General features: G+C 40.1%; 1 protein-coding gene across 1 annotated transcript in view; it reads right to left on the bottom strand.

Moving 5' to 3' along the window:
- Positions 1–19,866, bottom strand: part of LOC108094583 (adenylate cyclase type 9) — a 50,053-nt gene that overhangs the window by 6,462 nt on the left and 23,725 nt on the right. Inside the window, 2 exon segments of the mRNA XM_017195200.2 lie at positions 17–1,225; positions 4,097–4,374. Coding sequence (XP_017050689.2) covers positions 17–1,225; positions 4,097–4,374 — 1,487 coding nt within the window.

Genomic DNA, 19,866 nt, shown 5'->3' with positions numbered 1-19,866 from the left:
AATTGAGCTCACTCACTTGTTGGCCAGGCTGACGTCGTTGCTCCAGACATCGAACTTGACCCGTCGGGTGCCCACGATCCCGCAGAGAACGGTGCCCGTGTGGACGCCCACCCGCATCTTGACGCCCTCGTGTCGCTGGGCATCGAAGCAGCGCATGGCGTCGATCATCCCCAGGCCCATTTCCACGCAGCAGATGGCGTGATCCGCCCGAGGCTCCGGGCACCCCGAAACGCAGTAGTAGCAGTCGCCCAGCGTGGAGATCTTCTCGCAGCCACTCAGCGAACAGAGATCGTCGAATCGCTCGAACAGATCGTTGAGGATCTCCACCAGCTGCTCGGCCGTCTTCGTCGAGGACATCCTGGTGAATCCGACGATGTCCGCGAACAGAATGCTCACGTTCTCCATGCTGTGCATGTGGAAGGGACGAAACAGGGACTTCACATCGTTGGAGGCTCTGGGTCGCATGTAATGCGATTCCGGTGGCATTCCGCCGGAATCCAAGCCCGAAGGACCTCCCTCGTTCAACAGCATATCAGCCACCTTGGGAGGCATCACCGAGTGGATCATCTTCTCCTTCAGCTGCTTCTCCATCTCCAGTTGGCGGCGCACGAGGAGATTTTGACCCACCTTCATGAAGGTGCCGCGCATGCGCACCAAATTCATGATGAGCACATGCACCCCGACCAAATGGACACTCAGGTGGGCCATTATGCGCAGGACGAGGATTCTGTTGCTGGGATCTCCGGTGCTCGGAACACCCGCCACCCCCGCTCCCTCAGCTCCTTCAGCCGCCACCCCGCCAGCGTGGATGGCTCCTCCGTGAATGGCACTGCAACCAATTACCATGTGGGAGACCATCTCGAAGGCGATGGAGTAGCTGATGGCCGTGCTGGCGCCCAACCAGAGCGGCATTGGCAGGGCGGTGTAGATCAGCAGGACGATCTCCAGGCAGATGGCGAAGTGGCCCAGCGGACTGAACGCCCTGCCGGTGTAGGTGAGGAATGCCAGCGAGGCGCCGCAGAGCATCAGCGCTGTCACCGCGGAGGTCACCGTCCGGTGCTCCCTGTACAGGTCCCAGTGGGTGAAGCACAGCGCCATTATCGTCACCAGCGAGAGCATCGAGAAGGAGCTGGAGATGGGGCGCCAGAAGTCCTCCGATCCGCCGTCCACCACGAAGTACAGGCACCACATCAGCGAGCACAGCAGGATGTACGAGAGGGTGAACCTGGAAGGGATCGAAGGGGTACGCAGCTTGAGATTATAGTAATAATAATTATATATTAATATATATATAATATAATAATAATTAAAATAGCTAAGACAATCTAGACTATAACCATACCTAAATCCATCTTATAACGTTTTATGATGAGCTTTCCCGTTGAGATGAAATGATTTTTGGCCTTTTTATGCAGATTTTACCGATTTACAGAGTTTTTCCATAGAATTTGGGGACTTGAGCCACCGATGGGGATAATGAGAAGCAGTGATATGCAGTTGATATGAGACCAGGCCGAATGAGGATTCGCAAAACGAAGGCCGAGCAAGATTACTGGGTTAAGAGCAGGACAATAGGAGCACTCCGTGCGGGTTTCCTGCGGCCGGGGACTTGACCCAACCAGGTGGGGCAACCACTTGGGTCTCATGGAGCCACAATTACCCAGCCGCAGGTAAGTCTTGTTCATCCTCATTTAACTTTCGCTGCAGGCCATTCGCATTCGCATTCGCATTCATCCTAATTAACGCTAACTGCAGCGGAGCGGCAAGAGGAGAAAGCGGCTTACACTTTCCCACCTGTCACCATGGGAACTTTTGCCACTGCCACTGCCACAACTGCTGCCACTGCCACTTCCACTGCCACTGCCACTGCCACTGCATTCATTACACATTTTGTTCCGCTCGAGGGAGCAGAGGTCAAGACGGAACTCAACCAAACTGAACTGAACCGAACTACCTAAGCTCACACCGCAACGGAGGCGCCGGATGATGATGGCGACGGGCTGCCCACTAATCCTTGGCCATTGTTGACGGGTGCCAGGAGTGCCAGGAGCTGTCGCCATTGTTTGGCCAGGAATTCCGACATTCCCCGGCAACTTTGGCTGCTTGGGATGGGTTTCCAGTTAATGGCCACCGAAAGTTAACCGGCGAAAGTGTCATCCGCAGTACAGGATTCTTCATCTTCGCGGATGAAACTTTCGGGTTAAGAGGAACTTTCTAGTTTTCGGGAGTTATGTGTGTCAAAAGCCTGTTGGCGAACTGCGGGGATTGGATCCTTACAATCTAAGAAAGTAGAACTAAGAAAGCTCTAAGCTCAGTGAGGAGTTTGGCATACTAGAAAATTTCATTTGGCAACAGGGTTGTCACTTCCCCAAACTCAAACTAGAAACTTATAATAATAAACTTGCATTCATTTACAATATTTGTACAAACCTCTATAACCACAACTAATATTTGTGTAAGCTTAAGAACTAAATACAGCAGCTTGAATTTGTTTCTTTTAAATTCATTAAAATATGCTGCAGAGAAAGAAATTATTAACTTAACTTATATGAAGTTAAAATTTTTCGAGAATTTTCTCTTCATAAATATTTAAATATATTGCGCATTTATATTAAATTTGTGTATCCACATATATCTCAAAATATGAGATCCTGACGCGAGAACCTAATAATATTTTAATAAATCAAGGACATAATTAGAAGCTACTCTATATTTTTGTAGGCTAACATTGTTTCAACTAAATTTCTCCTTAATATATCTTATCTCTTATTTATTTATTTATTTGTTTGTTGTGTTTTGAAAAGCTGTCTAGATGTTCCTCGAGCATTTGCAGGCTGTCAGTGCTGGCTATCCATCCAGTCCAATCGATTCTTCGGCTGCCTTTTTCTGTTGCCGCACGCGAAACTGCTGCAATTGGCCGCCAAATGGCCCGAAATGGCATTGACCTGCAGCGCCGACCCCTCACCTCTGACCCCCCTTTCCCCCTCCTCCTCCCCTTTTTCCCCTCTCCTCTTTTGACCTGCTAGGTGGAGAAGGCACACGCCAACGGAGCATTTATGGCAGCAATTTCGCCATCCTGCGCAGTTCACCCAACTAATTTGCCCCCCGTTTACCCCTCCCTCGCCTTTCACCCCTTTCACCCCTTCCTCCCCCTTAAACCCCTCCACCCCTGACTTGCAACCCCTGACCCCCGCTGAAAAAAAGGAACCCATGCTCTTTGGCGTCGCGTTGATTGCATGCACGTGCAAAAGTTTCCCTTGTGTGTGTGTGTGTGTGTGTGTGTGTAAGTCCTGCGATAACTGAACTACACACCTGCAAATGCAAAGGGTTAACTGAAAAACAGGTCTAAATAGGATCTCTGCCAGGTGTCAGCGAACTTGAGTATACTTTTGAGGTAAATGGACTATTTACTAAAGTAAATAGCACTTCGAAATAAATAAACTTTTTAAGAAGTGCTTTCATTGAAATGGATTTTATTTTTGTCAATATTATTTATGGCTCAATAAATAAGAAAACAGTTCGGCAATTCGGTTCTAAACGAATTGAATTTATTTATTCAGCAATAAAAACTCAAGAATAAACAATGGCAAAATGCTTGCTTCCTTAAATCTCTTCTATCAGCTAATAAAACATTTAATTATTTTAGCTAAACCATCAATTCAACGCTACAAATGGTCAATACCAATTATTCAGTTAAAATAAAAGAATGCTATTTTTACCTTATTGGAGGCCAGCAATTACCAGCTTTAATTGCATTCTAAGAAATATGCAAATTAATTGTTTAAGTTAAAAAACATTTTAGCTGAATAAACTTATTTAATTTGAGTTTTTCCTTCGAAAACAATACCGGGGTAATGGTTTAATTATTTGGTATTTCATAAGATTATTGATGGAAGGGTTCTAATCTTATGACTCTTCAATAAAAAGGATTCTCTCTGCACTTTTTTTTCTTGCTGCAAAGTATATTAAATGAAGTGTGATTTTTAAACGAAACCTGATTAGAACTCCCTCTCACAAGCTTGCGTTCTTTCTCCCTGATTAAATTATTAGATTGAATATATTATATATTATATATTTTTCTTTTGCCAGATCTCACCTGTATCGCATGCGGACGTGGGGAAAGACGCTGGCCTGGTACTGCTCCTCCAGAACGGGGGAATCGAACTTGGGATCCAGCCAGGACTTGGCCGCAGCCCGCTCGAAGGCCACCGGCAGCATGACGCTGCAGCAGGAGTGCCGCCGACCCGTTTGGCTCAAGTACGTCTGGATGTGCGGCGCCAAGGCGATCTGGATGTCATCGGTGGAGTTGGCCCGGCTATCGTTGGCCAAAACGCCCGGCGGCATCGCCCTCGAGCTCACCGATTGTCGGCGTGACTGTAAGCACAAAAAAACACAAGTTTAAATTATAAACATTGAAGAACAGAACAAATTTCTCATTGAAAAAAAGTTTAAATTTGATAATAGAAGTTAAGGAAGAATATCACACATTTTTCTAATAACCAAACCCTTAAAATTTGTAAGCATAATTACTAACTTAATCATCAAGCAGACTTTTCTTTCATCTTCCCAGTTAACCAATTCCCAAAAATCTTTGAAAATTAAAGGCTACCTTACCTAGCTCTCCTAGCAATTCTCTTACTCAAACGAAACATTAAGTATTTAACCAAGAAGCTGCAACAAATGTTGCTAAAACGTGTGCTGGCACCATGATAAAAGCAAATAAAATTATAATTAATAATAACAATGGGGTTGAAATGCGAGGATTAGCGGATTAGTCTTGGTTTGTTTCCTCGCCGGATTAAGCAGAGGCTGTCATTCCGACTGGGCGTGGCAGTGGGTGGTTGGATGGCTGGGTGGTTGGGTGGTTGGATGGTTGGAGGCCAAAGGTCACGGACAAGGGGCTTTAAATCTTTGCCATTTCGCAAATGGGTCAATGGCTCTCTTTGCCTTTATTGCTATGGCGAATAGCTTACAAAACGGTACGGGAAACTTTAAGCATTGTTAACATTTAAAAAATGCATAGGAATGTATAAAATATAAATATATTTATGTAATAAACTTTAACAAAATTAGAACTTAAAAACAATTATCTCTGTTTTATTGCTTTCAATTTTATTTTTAGAATGCAAAACATATTTTTCCTTTTTTTTTTATTAACTTTGTGTTCTACTTTTGTTAATTTGTAAACATTCAATTTATAGAAACTAATTAAGAGAGCCTTTTAATGGCACATTTGGTTCATTTGGTTGACGACCACTTAAACTTTTGCTTTATGATCGCTGTAAAAATTTCTTTTAAATGCTTTTTAATTTCCTTCGCTTGCGATATTTTTGATTTCTGATTTTTGATTATCACCGAAAATTGTGGCGACGCAAGTCACGCGACATCGGCTTTGATTTCTCGATATCTGATATTTATATATTTGCCAGCTGATTTGCGATTTCGTCGTTTCCGCCTTCGGTTTTACTTTTCTGGCAATCTTATCGAACGGAGAACGCAAACGAAAGGAGGCAGCAGCCGAAGTGCAGTCGAAATCGAGTTGAACAGATCAGAATCGCAATCGAAAATCGCGTATACGACCCGTTGGCCGCACTCGAGCGAAACGCACACAAAAACGGACACGCGGACAGAAAGTTGCTAAGTTAATCATAAAAAGCATTCCCCAACCAAACCGATTTGGTCGTTCATTAAGAAGCCGCTAAAAAGTCGGGCCAAAAATAGAAGTCGTCGAAATAATAATAAAGTCGGGTGAAAACCTCAGAGCGCGAGGGGGAAAAGCGAAGCTAAAAATTCCCTAACCCAATATATCATTTCACTAATTTATTACTCCACTCCAAACATTGTAAATTTTGAGTGTTGGGTTCCCCTTGGTTGGGAACATTTGAAAACACCAAGTAATTGCAACCTGACAGCTGAGTATCATAAATAACTTGAAGCACACACTAAATGCAGGAACTATATTTTTAGGCGAGCTTTATTTCACTTGGAACTTGTAGAAAAAACTATGAGAGGAAATAGATTGCAACTTGTACTAAATAAATTAATTATTAACTGTGAACGCAAATTTATCAGGAGATTTTAGTTTCCGTTTGGTAATGAATTAAATTTTTGAGAGTTATAACCCCGCAACATAAAGGGTATCCGCAAAAGTTGAGAAAAGTTTTTATCGCTTGGGCGGGGTCGAGATACAAGATACAAGATACAAGATACAAATGCCTGGGACACAACTTTTTTACACCAACCCCTCGACTTTTGGGATCATGTTAACCAAATCTGTGGGCAAATTGGGATTCCTTTTGCCAGCCGAATCCTTTTTTTTTCCACTCAGCCGAAAGCCAAAACCGAAAACCAAAAGCCAAAAGCCAACAGCCAAGGTAAATATTTCATTTGGCAAATTGCTAGCTGACCCTTGGACTGCTCTTAATAATTACTCAGCAGCTCAAAGGAGTGCGGTTTTTCCAATGTTGGTTTGGCGGGGCTTTAGATTTGTTCACCACCTACCGAAAATCAATCCAGGAAAAATCCAAAAACGTGAGAAAAACATTTCACATATATGCAGTTGATGTTTGCACAAACACACACAAATCAACGTAAAAAAAACATATTCACTTGAAGTTTAAGCCAAAGTTAAGCATTTTGAGGCCATTTATGCGATATTTGCGAGTCTCGTTATTTGTACGTTATTCGATTGGATTAGGATTCGATTTGATTCGATTCAATTCAATTCGATTCAATTCGATTCGAAGTGAAACAAAAGCGACGACGGCGGTTGCGAAGCGGTTCGGTTCGGTTCAACGAATTCCGTTGACGCGGCGCTGGAAACTGATTTGAATGTGTGTTATTTTTCTTTTTTTCTTTTTTTTTTTTTGAGATATTTTGGTTGGGTTGTGTGTCCGCGGTCCGTCGGCAAACGTTGGGGATTGTCGATTGTCTCGCCGTCGATCGCCAGCGGCAAATAGCAAACAGCTGACAGAGGCAGAAGCTCGCTCCGCTGGAGAATGCAAAAAAAAAACGAAAAAAAAAGCGGGCGGCTTATCGTTTGCCTGATAACGCCAACAGGTGAGAAATGCTGAGAGAGAGAGGTATACATAGAAAGAGAGAAAGAGAGATAGAGAGTGGCAGATATAGATTTGGATCCGTACTTGAGATCAGTCGCCGCCCTCGAACTCAAGTTGTTTCAAGTGGCCAAGGACCCCCGTCGATCGTTTATAATCTATGAGGCTGTATTTTCGTATTATTTTCGTAGTAGATTTCCCCTTTTCACCACTTAAAAAAAGACACCAGCTAGGTGGAAAAATCGCCTGTAAAATATAACAGAAATTTTAATATAAATAGCACTCGGTTATTCCGGCAGTTGGGCGATAAGATAAGAATCGCCCCCAGACACGACTCTTCGCTTTGAACTGCCAAGGGAAATCGCCTTGAACTTCCACGGCGAGTGCACTCATTACACACTCACTCTTCCGTGAATCCACTCACTCGTTTACACAGCGAAAAATATTTGCGAGCACACCCAAAGGAAGTTGTTTCAAATGTAAACTTATTTTGATTTTGATATTTATAACATCTAACCAAATCTAACAATTTATTTACCTCACTGTTTCTAACGCTTTATCTTTCATGTTTTTATTATTCAATTCGTGAATACTATTTATCTTGTTAATGTTTGCCTTAAAAAGTATTGAGATGTCACAGAAATTTCCATCGATCATTCTATATATATAAATACCTATACATGAATACAAGTTCTAGAACACAAATTATTTCACCTACTTGGAATAATTGAATTTGTGTGCCAAGCAATGCAAATATTGCTTATACAGAATTCAGAATCAATAAACAATTTTATTAGCACATAAATAAATGGTACAAAATTAATTAAATAAATCCAGTCAATAATTAGTAAAATATTTATAATTAATACAATATGATATATGTAATAGAATATTAAGACCAGCAATAGAATTCTTTGTATTTCAACACAGGTTGAAAGCGATTTATCATCTGTGGTGTTCGCAAACACAGAACACAGAACTTTAAAGATGTGTACGACAACTCATGATCTTGTAGATATGCGAATGATAAGAGATACAAAGATACGAAGATATGATAAAATGCCGAAAGCGTGACAACTGCTGATATCTGAACGATATTATTTTGGCCCGAACAACCTGAACCCGAACCAGAGTTCCTCAATTCGGAGAGTTCCCCACGGATTTATCCCCCCAACGCAGGCATGAATATATTATATGTATGTGCGATATATATGCATATATATTCACGGACTTAATCTGGCAATTAAGCTGCAGTCGTGGGCTGTATTCCTTTGATTGCCATGAAGAGGCCTTCTTCCTTTGCTATTTACATTCGATTTCGGGTGACGATGGTGGCGATGGTGACGACGGGGCCTTTGTGAAGTTCCTGGAGCTCAGCATGGATGGCTTGCATAATGCATTCGGCATCGGCATCGGCATCGGCAATCGGGGACAGGAAATTGGAATTCCATTGGCAGGCAGCTTGGTCACTTCTGCCACCACCAATACAACCACAGGCAGCAAATCAAATTCCAAATATTTGTTTAATTAAACTCTCTTGGCAGCCGCATCAATTCCTCCAGCACAACGACAACAAAAGCGGCAAACTGTTAAGAAGTTTTTGAATATTAATTAGCAAGGCAGCAAAGCCAAAGGCAGAGCCAAAACGCCGAGTAGCACCAACTTGGCTGCGAGTTATCAGCAAGCTGATAAATTCAGGGCGGTTTTCAAAGGGGGTTATTGAGGGGGTTTTTTAGGGGGTTTTTAGGGGAGGGGAAGAGGGAGTCATTGCTCCGTGGGCGTAGAGCGGATCCAACTCACCATCCAACTTACCATCGATAAATCGATCTGTTTTGCTGGTGGATTAAAGCCGCAAAGGTGTGGATGAGCCAATTTAAAATATGGCAGAGGCAGAAAGGCAGCCAAACAATTGATAAACAACCAAAACTCGAAAGTCTGGAGGCCTCAAATATTATTAACTTGACAAAGAATTGAGATAGCAAATGCTGGAACATTTGCTGTTGACAAAGGGATATTTAAATATAATCGATTATTATTTTAAGCTAATTCAGCAGCTTAAATGTAATATACGAAAATTTTTAATGCTTAATAGAAAAGTGCAACGATTTGGGTGAAAATGTAATAAGAACTATTCGTTATTTATATTTTATAAAAATAGTTCATCTAAGAACCCGAAAAAATTATAAAAAATCATCAAATGTTGTGATTTTTTGCTACTTCAACAGGTAATAACAAAATCACTTAAATACCAATCAAGAAACTATAAATGTTGAAATGAAAAAATATTCTTTATTTACATTTCACAAAGACAATTCATCTAAAAGGAACCTTTAGCTGAAAAAGCCATTAAAAATCATAGAAAAAGAAGTAAAATAACGCACATTCTGTGACATAAAAATCAAACCAGGCAGAAGGATTGTTTTCTGCAATCCTTTGTGGAATTTGCACCTCGGATGCAATTAAATTCGACAGCTGGCACATTCAAGCTCCACAACAGAAGATGCTCAATTTGGCCCGATCGATTGGGATGCGGTTGCTTTCTGGCGACAGGACGCTCTCCGTCCTCCTGGTTTATTGGCTCCGAGAGTCCTTAAAAAAATCCCCCAACTGCCCTTCGGACACAAGGGGAGTGCGAGGGGCCAAAAACGAGGGGCGAGTGTAAAGTAATGCAATTGCAGTTTGCAGTTTGCAGTTTCCAGTTTGCAGTTTGCAGTGTGTCCTCTTCAAGTTGCCCCACTGTCCGGTGGTCCACTGTGCCACTTGGGGCAGTTGGGTCAGTGTCGTGTTCGTTTTCCATTCCGGGGGCATCCAAAATATGATTAACTGTCAAAACAGGGCGGCGCCGCTACCAAATGGGGGGCGTGGCATGTGGAGTCCTTGGTTGCAATGCGGTGTGGTTTTCCATGCGGCTGAAGTGAGTGCGCTTGTTGTCCTTGCTGCACATGCCACGCCCACCATAAAGGGCGCCCACCCTCCCACTTTCCCCTTCCCCTTTTTCCACCGCCTTCCCTTACAAAATTGCATCCCAACTACAACGAACCAACGAACGAACGAACGAACGCCAAAGTGTAAATAAGCACTTAAATTTTTAATGAATACACATGAAGCTGGGCACCGAAAAGCGCCGGGACTATATCCTCCTCAATGGCAACGGAACGAAGGGATATATGCACTCGTATGGGAGCATATCTGGTATGATGGCGTCGCCAAAATGCAATCAAACCAAATGCATTAAAGTTGTCCCCGCAAAACTTTGACTCTGGGGATCTGGGGAAATGCAGGCTCTCACTTTATGCCGCAACCATTTGATTTTGGCCATTTGGTTTATCACACCGAGGGAAATCCTCAATCAAACTGGTGCTTCATTCCGCAATTATCCCTTATATTGCGAACGTTATAAAGCGTCCTTATTATGGAAAAACTATAATGTATCTTGCCTCTTGCATAAGCAAAAAAATCTACATTTTGTAAAGATATTGTAACCTTATTTACCTTCTATTAACTTGTATTATTTTTTATAAAAAACAAATATTAAGTTTTATAGTTGATAACAAAAGAATAATTATAAAATAATTCATTGTGATTTTGAGCCTTAAAGTTTATTACTTTCCCATTTAAATGGTGTATGTATTTGGATCTCTTTAAATATGATATTTTTTGATTGAAATTTCTTCCTGTGCATTACATTTCTGCGTGGAGAAAGAAAGTGGGCGTGGTGCGTGGTGCGTGGTGCCCGGTGGTTGGATGGCCAACTGAAATATGCATGAGTGGGTTTTTGAGCCCGAAAACCTGGACCTCGCAAGATTTTCCGTTTGCCCGCATTCGAAATGCACAAAGGCCATTCCAAAGGGGGGAGGTGGGTGGAATGGATGGGTGGCTGGGTGGTTTGCTTTGGAGGGTGGCGAACAATAACTGAAAATGCGATTATAACAAAGCGGCCTACACAAGGACAAACGGAAGATGTACGAAAAAGAAAGAAAGATGAGAGCAGACATGCGAATGTGAATTGCGAATTGCGAATGGGAATGGGAATGAGAACGGCATGTATAATGCATAAAATGAAATATAATCAAGCCATATACATGGCGCACACAAAACACACATGTAGCATACGATATATATATTATATATATAATATAAAGAAGCACTCGCATTTAAGCCGAAAATCCGTTGGCAACAATTGCGCGGGCAAAATACCTCATATTCCCCTCACCCTCTTGAATGCCAAATGAAAAGGCCTGCGCAACATCAGAGGCGCCACCACCCCCTTCCACCTCCCCCTCCCCCTCCTCCTCCTCCTTGGCAAAAAAAAAAGTGGGGAGGAACTCACCTTTGCCTCGAAGTCAATAAACAGAGGCAAATATACAAAAGCCCTAAATTGATGTACTCTACAGAATGGTTTTTTTTTTTTGATACAATAAGATTTCTAAGAAAATAATAACATTCAACAATTGAGGGGATCACAATTTATTCTGGCTTTTGATATAGTAAATAATAAGCTATGATAAATATAAAAATTTAGGAAATAACACTTTCATTTATGGGAATAATTGTAAGCTCAAACAACTGAAAATAATATTGTTTTAATTTACCTTTAATAATAAACATTATTTTTGTTAAACATTTTAACCTTTTCCTAGTAACACTTATTCCCTTTGTAAGCTTATAAATAAAAGCAGTGGACTCAAATAAAATGAAATATAAATGAGAAAACAGTGAAATTATATCACACACATCGAGGCTGAGATACAGGCACCGACAATTACTTCGCCGACTGACGACTGAGTGTGCTTGTGTGTAATAATAAGCTAAGAGCGAAAAATCAATTTAAAAAGACATTTCCAAGGATAATGAGCAGTCCCAAGGAGCTCTCCTCTGACTTTTTTGGGGGGGTCTAGGGGGGGGATATGGGGAAAAAACAGACAGTGCCTGCCATCACAATCGCAATCGCAATGGCAATCGCATTCGCAATCATCATTGGCCCAGTCACCATCACTCCCAATGTCGAGAGCCATCACAAATCGCGTACTCGAGGGAGCCTCTCAATCGGAATCCAAATCGGAATCGGAATCGGTATGGGAATGGGAATCGGAAACGTGGAGGGACCTCCTCTACATACTTATAAATTCCAATAATCGCCGACTTACTCCACTCTTCACATGTGGATGTACTCTGGGCGAAAAGAGGAAATAAGTGGTGCAATTGTCGATGATAAAACCGATTGAGATAAGATCTTAACTACTAGTGTTCTGTGTTCAAGTACGGCAATCCTATTAGCACTTGTTTTCAGAGATAATCAAAGGTTTTTAATAGAAATCAAATTGGGTTTAGTAATTTAGTTATATACATAAAATACAGAACCTATATTAAAGTGAGTTAATATCTGTGTTTGCTATTATTAAATGTTTGAGATAAGATCAGAATTACTTAAGCTGTGGTAATCCTATTAGCACACATTTTCAGAGATAAAAATTTAGATAAAGAAATAAAGTTATCTTTTGGTTTATAATTTAAAAACTAACTAAAATATACATCAAATAGAATGAACTAAATTAATATAAGTTTTTTATTGGTGTTTCATCATAATATTAATTTAAATGATTAATTTCAACTAATAATGGCATGCTTCCTATTAAATATTATCTTGTTTAATGCATGTTTTTATGAACTGTGACCCCTCTTAAGATAATGTTGTAAAGCCCGACTTTAAATCTGATTAATTGGGTAATAAAAACCCCTGAGTTGCTCATTTCTTTCGGTCCGCAAAGTATGCAACGGAAAGTGCTCAACTCGTAATTGGTTCCAATGAAGCGTTATTTGAGAGATGAAGATGTTTTATATACATATACTCTGTATATACACACACACATATTGGTTGGTGTGCGTGTGTGTAGTGGAAAATGTGAGGGACATATAGACGCAGTTGATGGGTTGGCATGAGGACGAGATTATGGCATTTCCGTCCAAAGTCAACAGCACTTCCACCGTTTCACGCTCCATTGCACTGAAAGTCGTGGCTCTTTTCCGCTGCACTTTCCCCATAAGCCCCCAATTTTCCGATTTTCCCACGAGAATGTACCCCAAGCTTCTTTGCTTCGAATTATCCCCCTTTCCCTGATTTCCCCCCTTTCCTTTTTCCCTTCCTTCCTTTTCCTTTTTCCGGCGACACTTTGTCATCAAATTGTTGTGCAGTTTTCTTGTCGCTTGACGTCCATTTTGATTTTTGCGTCTGCCATTTTGATTTTAGTTTTAATGCACTTTGCACCTGCCACGCCCCCCGGCATCACGTCGCCCCTAATTGCAAGTGACAAGTTTGCTGCGGAACTCAACAGGGTTTCAACTCGTCAACGAACAATTTTTGGCTGCTCTTGTTGTTGCCGACCTCTTGTAATACCCTTGAATTTGTTTTCGGAAGGTTTATGTTAGTTTAAAACATAAAAAATAACAAATACAATAAATAACACAAATAACAAAGGGTACAGTGAATGCTGCGTATGAATGCCAACACGGCAAGCAACATTTAAGAATTAAATAAGATGAAAAACGTTTTAAAAATGCAACATTCAACTTGCAACATGCAACATGCCACATGCCACGTGCCACATGCGACATTTCACCTGCCACATGCTGCACGCAACATGCAATATCATGCATCCAACATATTACTTCTAAAATGTTAATAACCATTTTTTTAAATATAAATATAATTAATTACATTTAAATTGTGCCACGTCATCATAAATGAGAAATTCGAATTTTTAACGCCCACCCGCAATCAATGCACCGAATTGCAATTCCCAACTTGTTCTGGCCGATTCCTCATGGGATAGGCGTTGATTTTGGTCCATAAATCAGTGGACCGGACTGACCGGAAGTTCCCTTCTGGAACTTTTTCGGATTCTTGCTGTGCGCGAGTGTGTGTGTGTGTGGTATCGCCTATATGGCGATATCACCTATGGACCAGCTCCAGGATGCGGTGCGTCAAGCATCCAAGTGAGCAGGTACCATTTTTTGGGACTCAATAAATTTGGATAAGTATGCCCCTTGTGGGCAACTCCACCTAGAGTGGAGTGCGGGATGCAATGCATCTCCGCTATGGACCAACTCCAGGATGCACTGCATCCATGTGAGAAGGTACCATTTTTTGAAAATCAATAAATTTTCTTCCCTGTGGGTGACACCACCTGAAGTGGACTCTGGGATGCAGTGCATCGGAAACCCGAAAAAGGTAAGTGATGACGTGGCACTCTGTAAATGCAATTTAATAATTAAATAATTGTTTTTATTTATTGATTTCAGGTTTCCGAGTCAGCTGCAGCAGAGGAGTGGCTCCACTTGAACTTGGACAACAAGATGCAATGCACCCAGGTTGAGTCGCAGTGAGTACTTACAACTTTAAATACCAGTCCTTTTGAAATTTAAATAAGACTTTAAAAATCGCAGTCTTCATAATCGCAAATTACCATTATTTCCATTATTCCATTTTAATGGTAAACGATTTAATTTTACGATTTATTTTTATGAAAATCAGGATTAGGACTTTTTACATAAGCTGGATAAAACTTCAAGATGTTTAATTCTTTTTTGCTGGCCAAAAGAAAAATTTTAAATTTTATTTGAATATAAAATATTTTATTCTATTATAAATTGTTATTATAGATTTCTGTATAACATGTGAATGTAAGACTGTGATTGTGTTTTAAGTGAACATTAAGAACTTTGCTCTGCTATAAAAAGGGATTTATAGCTTAGCAGAACGTTAGTCATATTTTTAATGTTTTTATGGTATTTTCTTAAATATAATTTGTAAATATTTGTATTCCGTCTCTTTTCAAAGTTTTTTATTCTTTTCGTAAATTCTTTTTGTGTTACAGTCTGCACAGGGTATTTAAATTTCGGTGATTGCAGTAAACTATTTAAACTTGTTAGCTACAAGTTGAGTTTTTGCGAAACCTTCGCGGCCATTATTTTAAGTGCAAAATGGCGTTGCAACGCAGCTTCAATTAGCGCCACATTCGGTGGCAAAAAAGGAATTCCCAAGGGAATCCTGGGAGGTCCTTCTATTTATTTGCATACATGCTAACAAATACATAGTTTTGCATGTGTTTGCATTTGTTATTCGTGAGATGCGCTCGAATTTCCTTTGATTAAAACAGAACATTGCACGACATTTGCTTCGGGGATCTGAAGAGAAGCTAACGAGCTGCTTCCCCTTGGAAATGTTTGGCAGGCGCAGGGAAATCGTTGTTGTTTTTGTTGGGAAATGGGGGATGGGAAATGCGACACGGGAAAAGCCCTCGACAGAAACACGCAAATGCATTCATGTGGATCCTCCACCAACTGACAGGCAATCTAAGGACACAATGTGAGGTGCTGCAAAGTTTAATTGTGGTGCCATTCTAACTCAAAAAGAGTTATAAACTAAACAAACTTGTAGTAGTTACATAGTTAAAGGATTAAATGTTCAATTAAAACGAGGCTTATATAAAAAAATTTTATTTAAAAAAGCATTACATTTATAAAGTGCTTAAAAAAACCACGTTTTAGATTCTTAAAGAATTTGAAAAATAAAATAAAATATTTTAAAATGTGTTGCTAATTTTCTATTTGTAATTATTTATATTTCATTATTAAAATTCAAATACATTTTCTTGAGAACTTCGAGTATTTTCCAATTACTAAAACTAATAAAACTTTTAGCTACAAAACTAAACAATAGTGCATTTCCAACCTTCGCTGGCTGTAAAGCAACTTATCAAAATTGCATGCATTGTTGGCCAACTCGCGTTATTTTAGCTGTCAGTATTTTAGCCCTAGGACAATATCAAGCATACGCCACGTTGTGCGTCACTCAAGATGAAACTGAAACTGCAACTGAGCCCGAAGCTGAGTTGCGAAATGAACGTGATGATGTTTCGTATCAGGTGCCATTTGGATTTGAATTGTTTTCCGGCAAATTCAGATAGCACAGCGGATTTATGGACCAATATTTAGCATACGACACGTTGTACGTCAATCCGTTAAAATGAAAGGGAAGTGGCATGTGGCAGGTAATACTGCATTGGAATGATATTTATAATTCTGCAGTCAGTTAAAGTAACCCTTTTTGAGATAATATTTGAGTAAAAAAGCCATGATGAAGTTTTATATAAAAAAGCTAATTCACTTTTGGACATTTTTGGTCCAATAAAAAGTAGTAGAAGGGCTTTAATAAAAGAACCCAACCAATTCCAAGAAGGAAAATATAAATTCCCTCAGAAGGAATTGGATTAAGGTGATGTCTGTGGTTCGATATCAAGTATACGCCACGTTGTGCGTCAATAGGCTGAAACATAAAAGTTGAACAGGTGAGATCCAGATTTATCCGCTTCGCAGTGGAATAATCCAACGTTGGCCTTATATATATGTATATCTGACACGATATTAAAAATGTGTGTGTGTGTGTGTGTGTGATCCCTGCATCACTCCGTTTGTCCGCCGGATGACGTCTCTTCAAGGCGTCTGACAAAAGTGGTGACAACGCTGGCAACCTTATCAGCACCGTGGCCGAAAAAAACAAAAAGAAAACAACAAATGTATGACAAGGCGAGCAGGGAAAACCAGGGCAGGGAAACCGGGGCGGAAAAACCGGAGGAAGGGAGAGCGAGGAGACAAACAAATCGACGAACAAACGAGAATTGTTGACGGCGGCGAGATAAGCGATAAGATCTTCACTTTTGAGCTGGCTGCTGTGACAGATTCACTTACAAAATAAGAACAAAATCACTCGCAAACAGATACAGATTAAAAAACATTACAGCAGATTTTAAAGAAGAATTTTTCAGAAAACTCAGGTCTTATTTTTAAAGTGAACTTAATTTTTGAGCTAATTTATTTAATTACGGGAATTAATTTATAGTAAATGTTTGTTACTTTGAATAATAATATATTACAATTTTAAAAATGTATATATTTCTATTAATTTTCATATATATTTTATAGTAATTTTAAAGATCTAAGTATTATTTTAAAATACACTATCAATGTTTTCCTAAAATTCCTTATGAAAATCAATTTTTTTTTGTGTCTTTACACCATTGCAGAAGTGCAGTGAAATTTATGTGTCTTTGTGTGCGATGAGACGATGTCTGATAATGAAAGTTCTAAGCCTGTCAAAACTTGCCAAAAATTTAAATTGTTTAGAATTAGAAGAGAAAAATACAAAGTCTGCAAATTAAATGTGCAGGGGAAAGGGTTTAATTTAAACAGACTTCTGAATTAGTCATGCATGCTGATCTCCTTGGAAATCCATGATTACAATCTGCACTTTAAGCTAATATAATTTCCAAAACATAAAGTACAAAAGCTTGAAGAATTCTTTGACTATTTGGAGCAGATGTAAAAGATTTAAATTTATGATATGTAAATGCCTTATAATTTCCGAATGTCATTTCCTGTGCGCATTACCTATGCATTTACTGCTGATTCACTGGACTGTGAAATATCATCCTCTGTTTTATTTGTTTTATTTGTGCAGCTGCACTGATTATGTCTAAAAAGAAGGCAGAGTTGCATCACTGAGTTTCTGAGTTACTGAATTACCTCAAAAAACATCTGAAATTATCTGAAATCACCTGTTCGTTTAGCCAACTGATGAGATAATGCGATAATACTGCGCCAACAGTCATCGCCACCTGTCAGAGTTCACCGTACACTTTGCATTCGCTTGGATGAAACATCACTCCCCCTCTAAAAATTATGAAAAGAGAGGGTACTTCAGAACCCCCCTTAATCCCTTTTAATACCATACCCCTTTTTTTTTTAGTAACTACCTGTGTAATGCATTCGCCGAATTGCGATTGCCTGCTTTTCAATTTTCAGCTCCGTTTGGCAAGGCGCAATAAAATTGTGACTGTGACCTTGCCCCCAACTTCTCACCTGCCGCCCACCATCTGCCACTCCCCCTTTCAGTGTTAGGCAAACATCAACAAATTTATGACACTGTCGAGCAAACAAACACAAACACAAACAGAGACAGGCAACAGCGAAAACCAAAAGGAGCGTGCTTCGTTTTCATTTTTCTGCTGTTGTGTTTTTGCTTTTCGTTTTGGGGCAACGAATGTGGAAAATTTTGACTTTGTTTAACCTGCGATTCGTGCCGCCCAGAAACACGCCCAACCACCCAACCACCCAACCACCCACCACCTTCCGAGATGATCCCCACCACACGGAACCCCCAACCCAAACCCAAACCCAAACCACTTCGCCGGTTAAACACTTTGAATGACTTTATCGCGTTTTTATCGCTGCAGCATTTACCTGCCCGCCTTTGCTGCACCGAGAGAAAAGTCTACTAAAAAGGTAAGAAGTTTTCTAAAAATGGGGGAAAGCAATAGCAATAAATAAGCATCCAAAATAAGCAAAGATAAACATTACTAGAAGTAAAAAGTAAAAGAGCGTTGCTTGATTTATTACACAAATTGCTTTTTTTTTATTTCATTTATGATTATTACTCTGGTAAATTACTTTATAATTTGTCAAACTGTCAACATGTATAATTTATGTCTTTTTTATAAGCATTTACATATGTAATTAATTCCATAAAAAATCCGAGTTTTTATTAGCCAACAATTTAATGATATTCTCGTGAATATATTAAAATAAAAGTTTTAGGTAAATGCAGATTTTTTTTTTTTTAATTCAAACTGAAACCTTTTTTCATTTATTCTTTAACTGATTTTTAAACTTCACTTCATGCTCATTGCAGTTTTTTTTCTCTGTGGACTTATTCTCGTTCTCGTTTTCGCTGTTGCCATTATTATTTTATGAGAATTGCTCTCGGCCTGACAGATTTATGTGGCAAAGGTCTCTGCCCCTCACTTCTCACTCGTCAGCGGTTGCCCCTCGCAACTCAGTTCCCCCTTTCCCCCTTTTCCGCTTTTCCCCCCGAAAAACTCCATCATCTTTCATCGCGTCGCCTAAATGCTGCTTAAATTCTATTAAATCGCCGGCTCAGTCGCAATGGCTTCAAAAATTCACTGGACTCCTCGTCGAGTTGACGTGCCAAGTTTGTCACGTAGCCGCAACGTGGGCACCCAAGATTCCAAGATTCACGCCCCCTCATCTCACTGCGATTCCCCCTGCGATTCTGTGTGTGTGGCTATCATTCCCGGGGAATCGGAATGCAGGAGTTTATAGTCCGCCAGCTCTAATGAGGTAGCTCGTTTGGATGTTGGCTGGTCAGCAAACAGGCCAACAGACAAAATGGTAAACTGGCAAACTGGCAAACAGGCAAACAGTCAACACTCGTGGAGATTGCGTGCCGCAGAACTTAATTGATTGCCCAAAGGTTGCCAGCTGGCATCCCAGACATCCGACAGTCCCACCAAGTGTTATGATGGAGCGCAGATCTGCTCTTAACCTACAGATGGAAAAAGTATTACCCATTAGCTCTGGTTATGAACTTCTGCATCCATAAAACTGGGAAACTATTTGTACATAAAAAGTTAAGTGCACTTGCACATTGTAAATTATTTTACAGGCTTAAGACTTTCTCTGTTCTTTGCAATTTTCCATAAAAATATACCAACAAGAATACCCCACCTTATTTTACAGGGTACAATACAAATAAATATAAAATGTAATTCAACATTCGTTCATCGTCTTTTTGCAAATATTTGTATAAATAACTTATTTATGTTAATAGAGTCAGATAAAAATCAGGAACATGGAATCAGCAATATTGACTTATTATATATGTACCTATATAAATGTACGGATCAACAATCAATTGCCTTCCATTCATAAAGACAACTGATTGATAATGATAAAG

The sequence above is a fragment of the Drosophila ficusphila genome, unplaced genomic scaffold (assembly GCF_018152265.1).
Source record: "Drosophila ficusphila isolate 14025-0441.05 unplaced genomic scaffold, ASM1815226v1 contig_198, whole genome shotgun sequence".
Lineage (NCBI taxonomy): Eukaryota > Metazoa > Arthropoda > Insecta > Diptera > Drosophilidae > Drosophila > Drosophila ficusphila.
The sequence above is the reverse complement of the archived record's forward strand: the minus strand, read 5'-3'. Positions and strand labels throughout refer to the sequence as shown.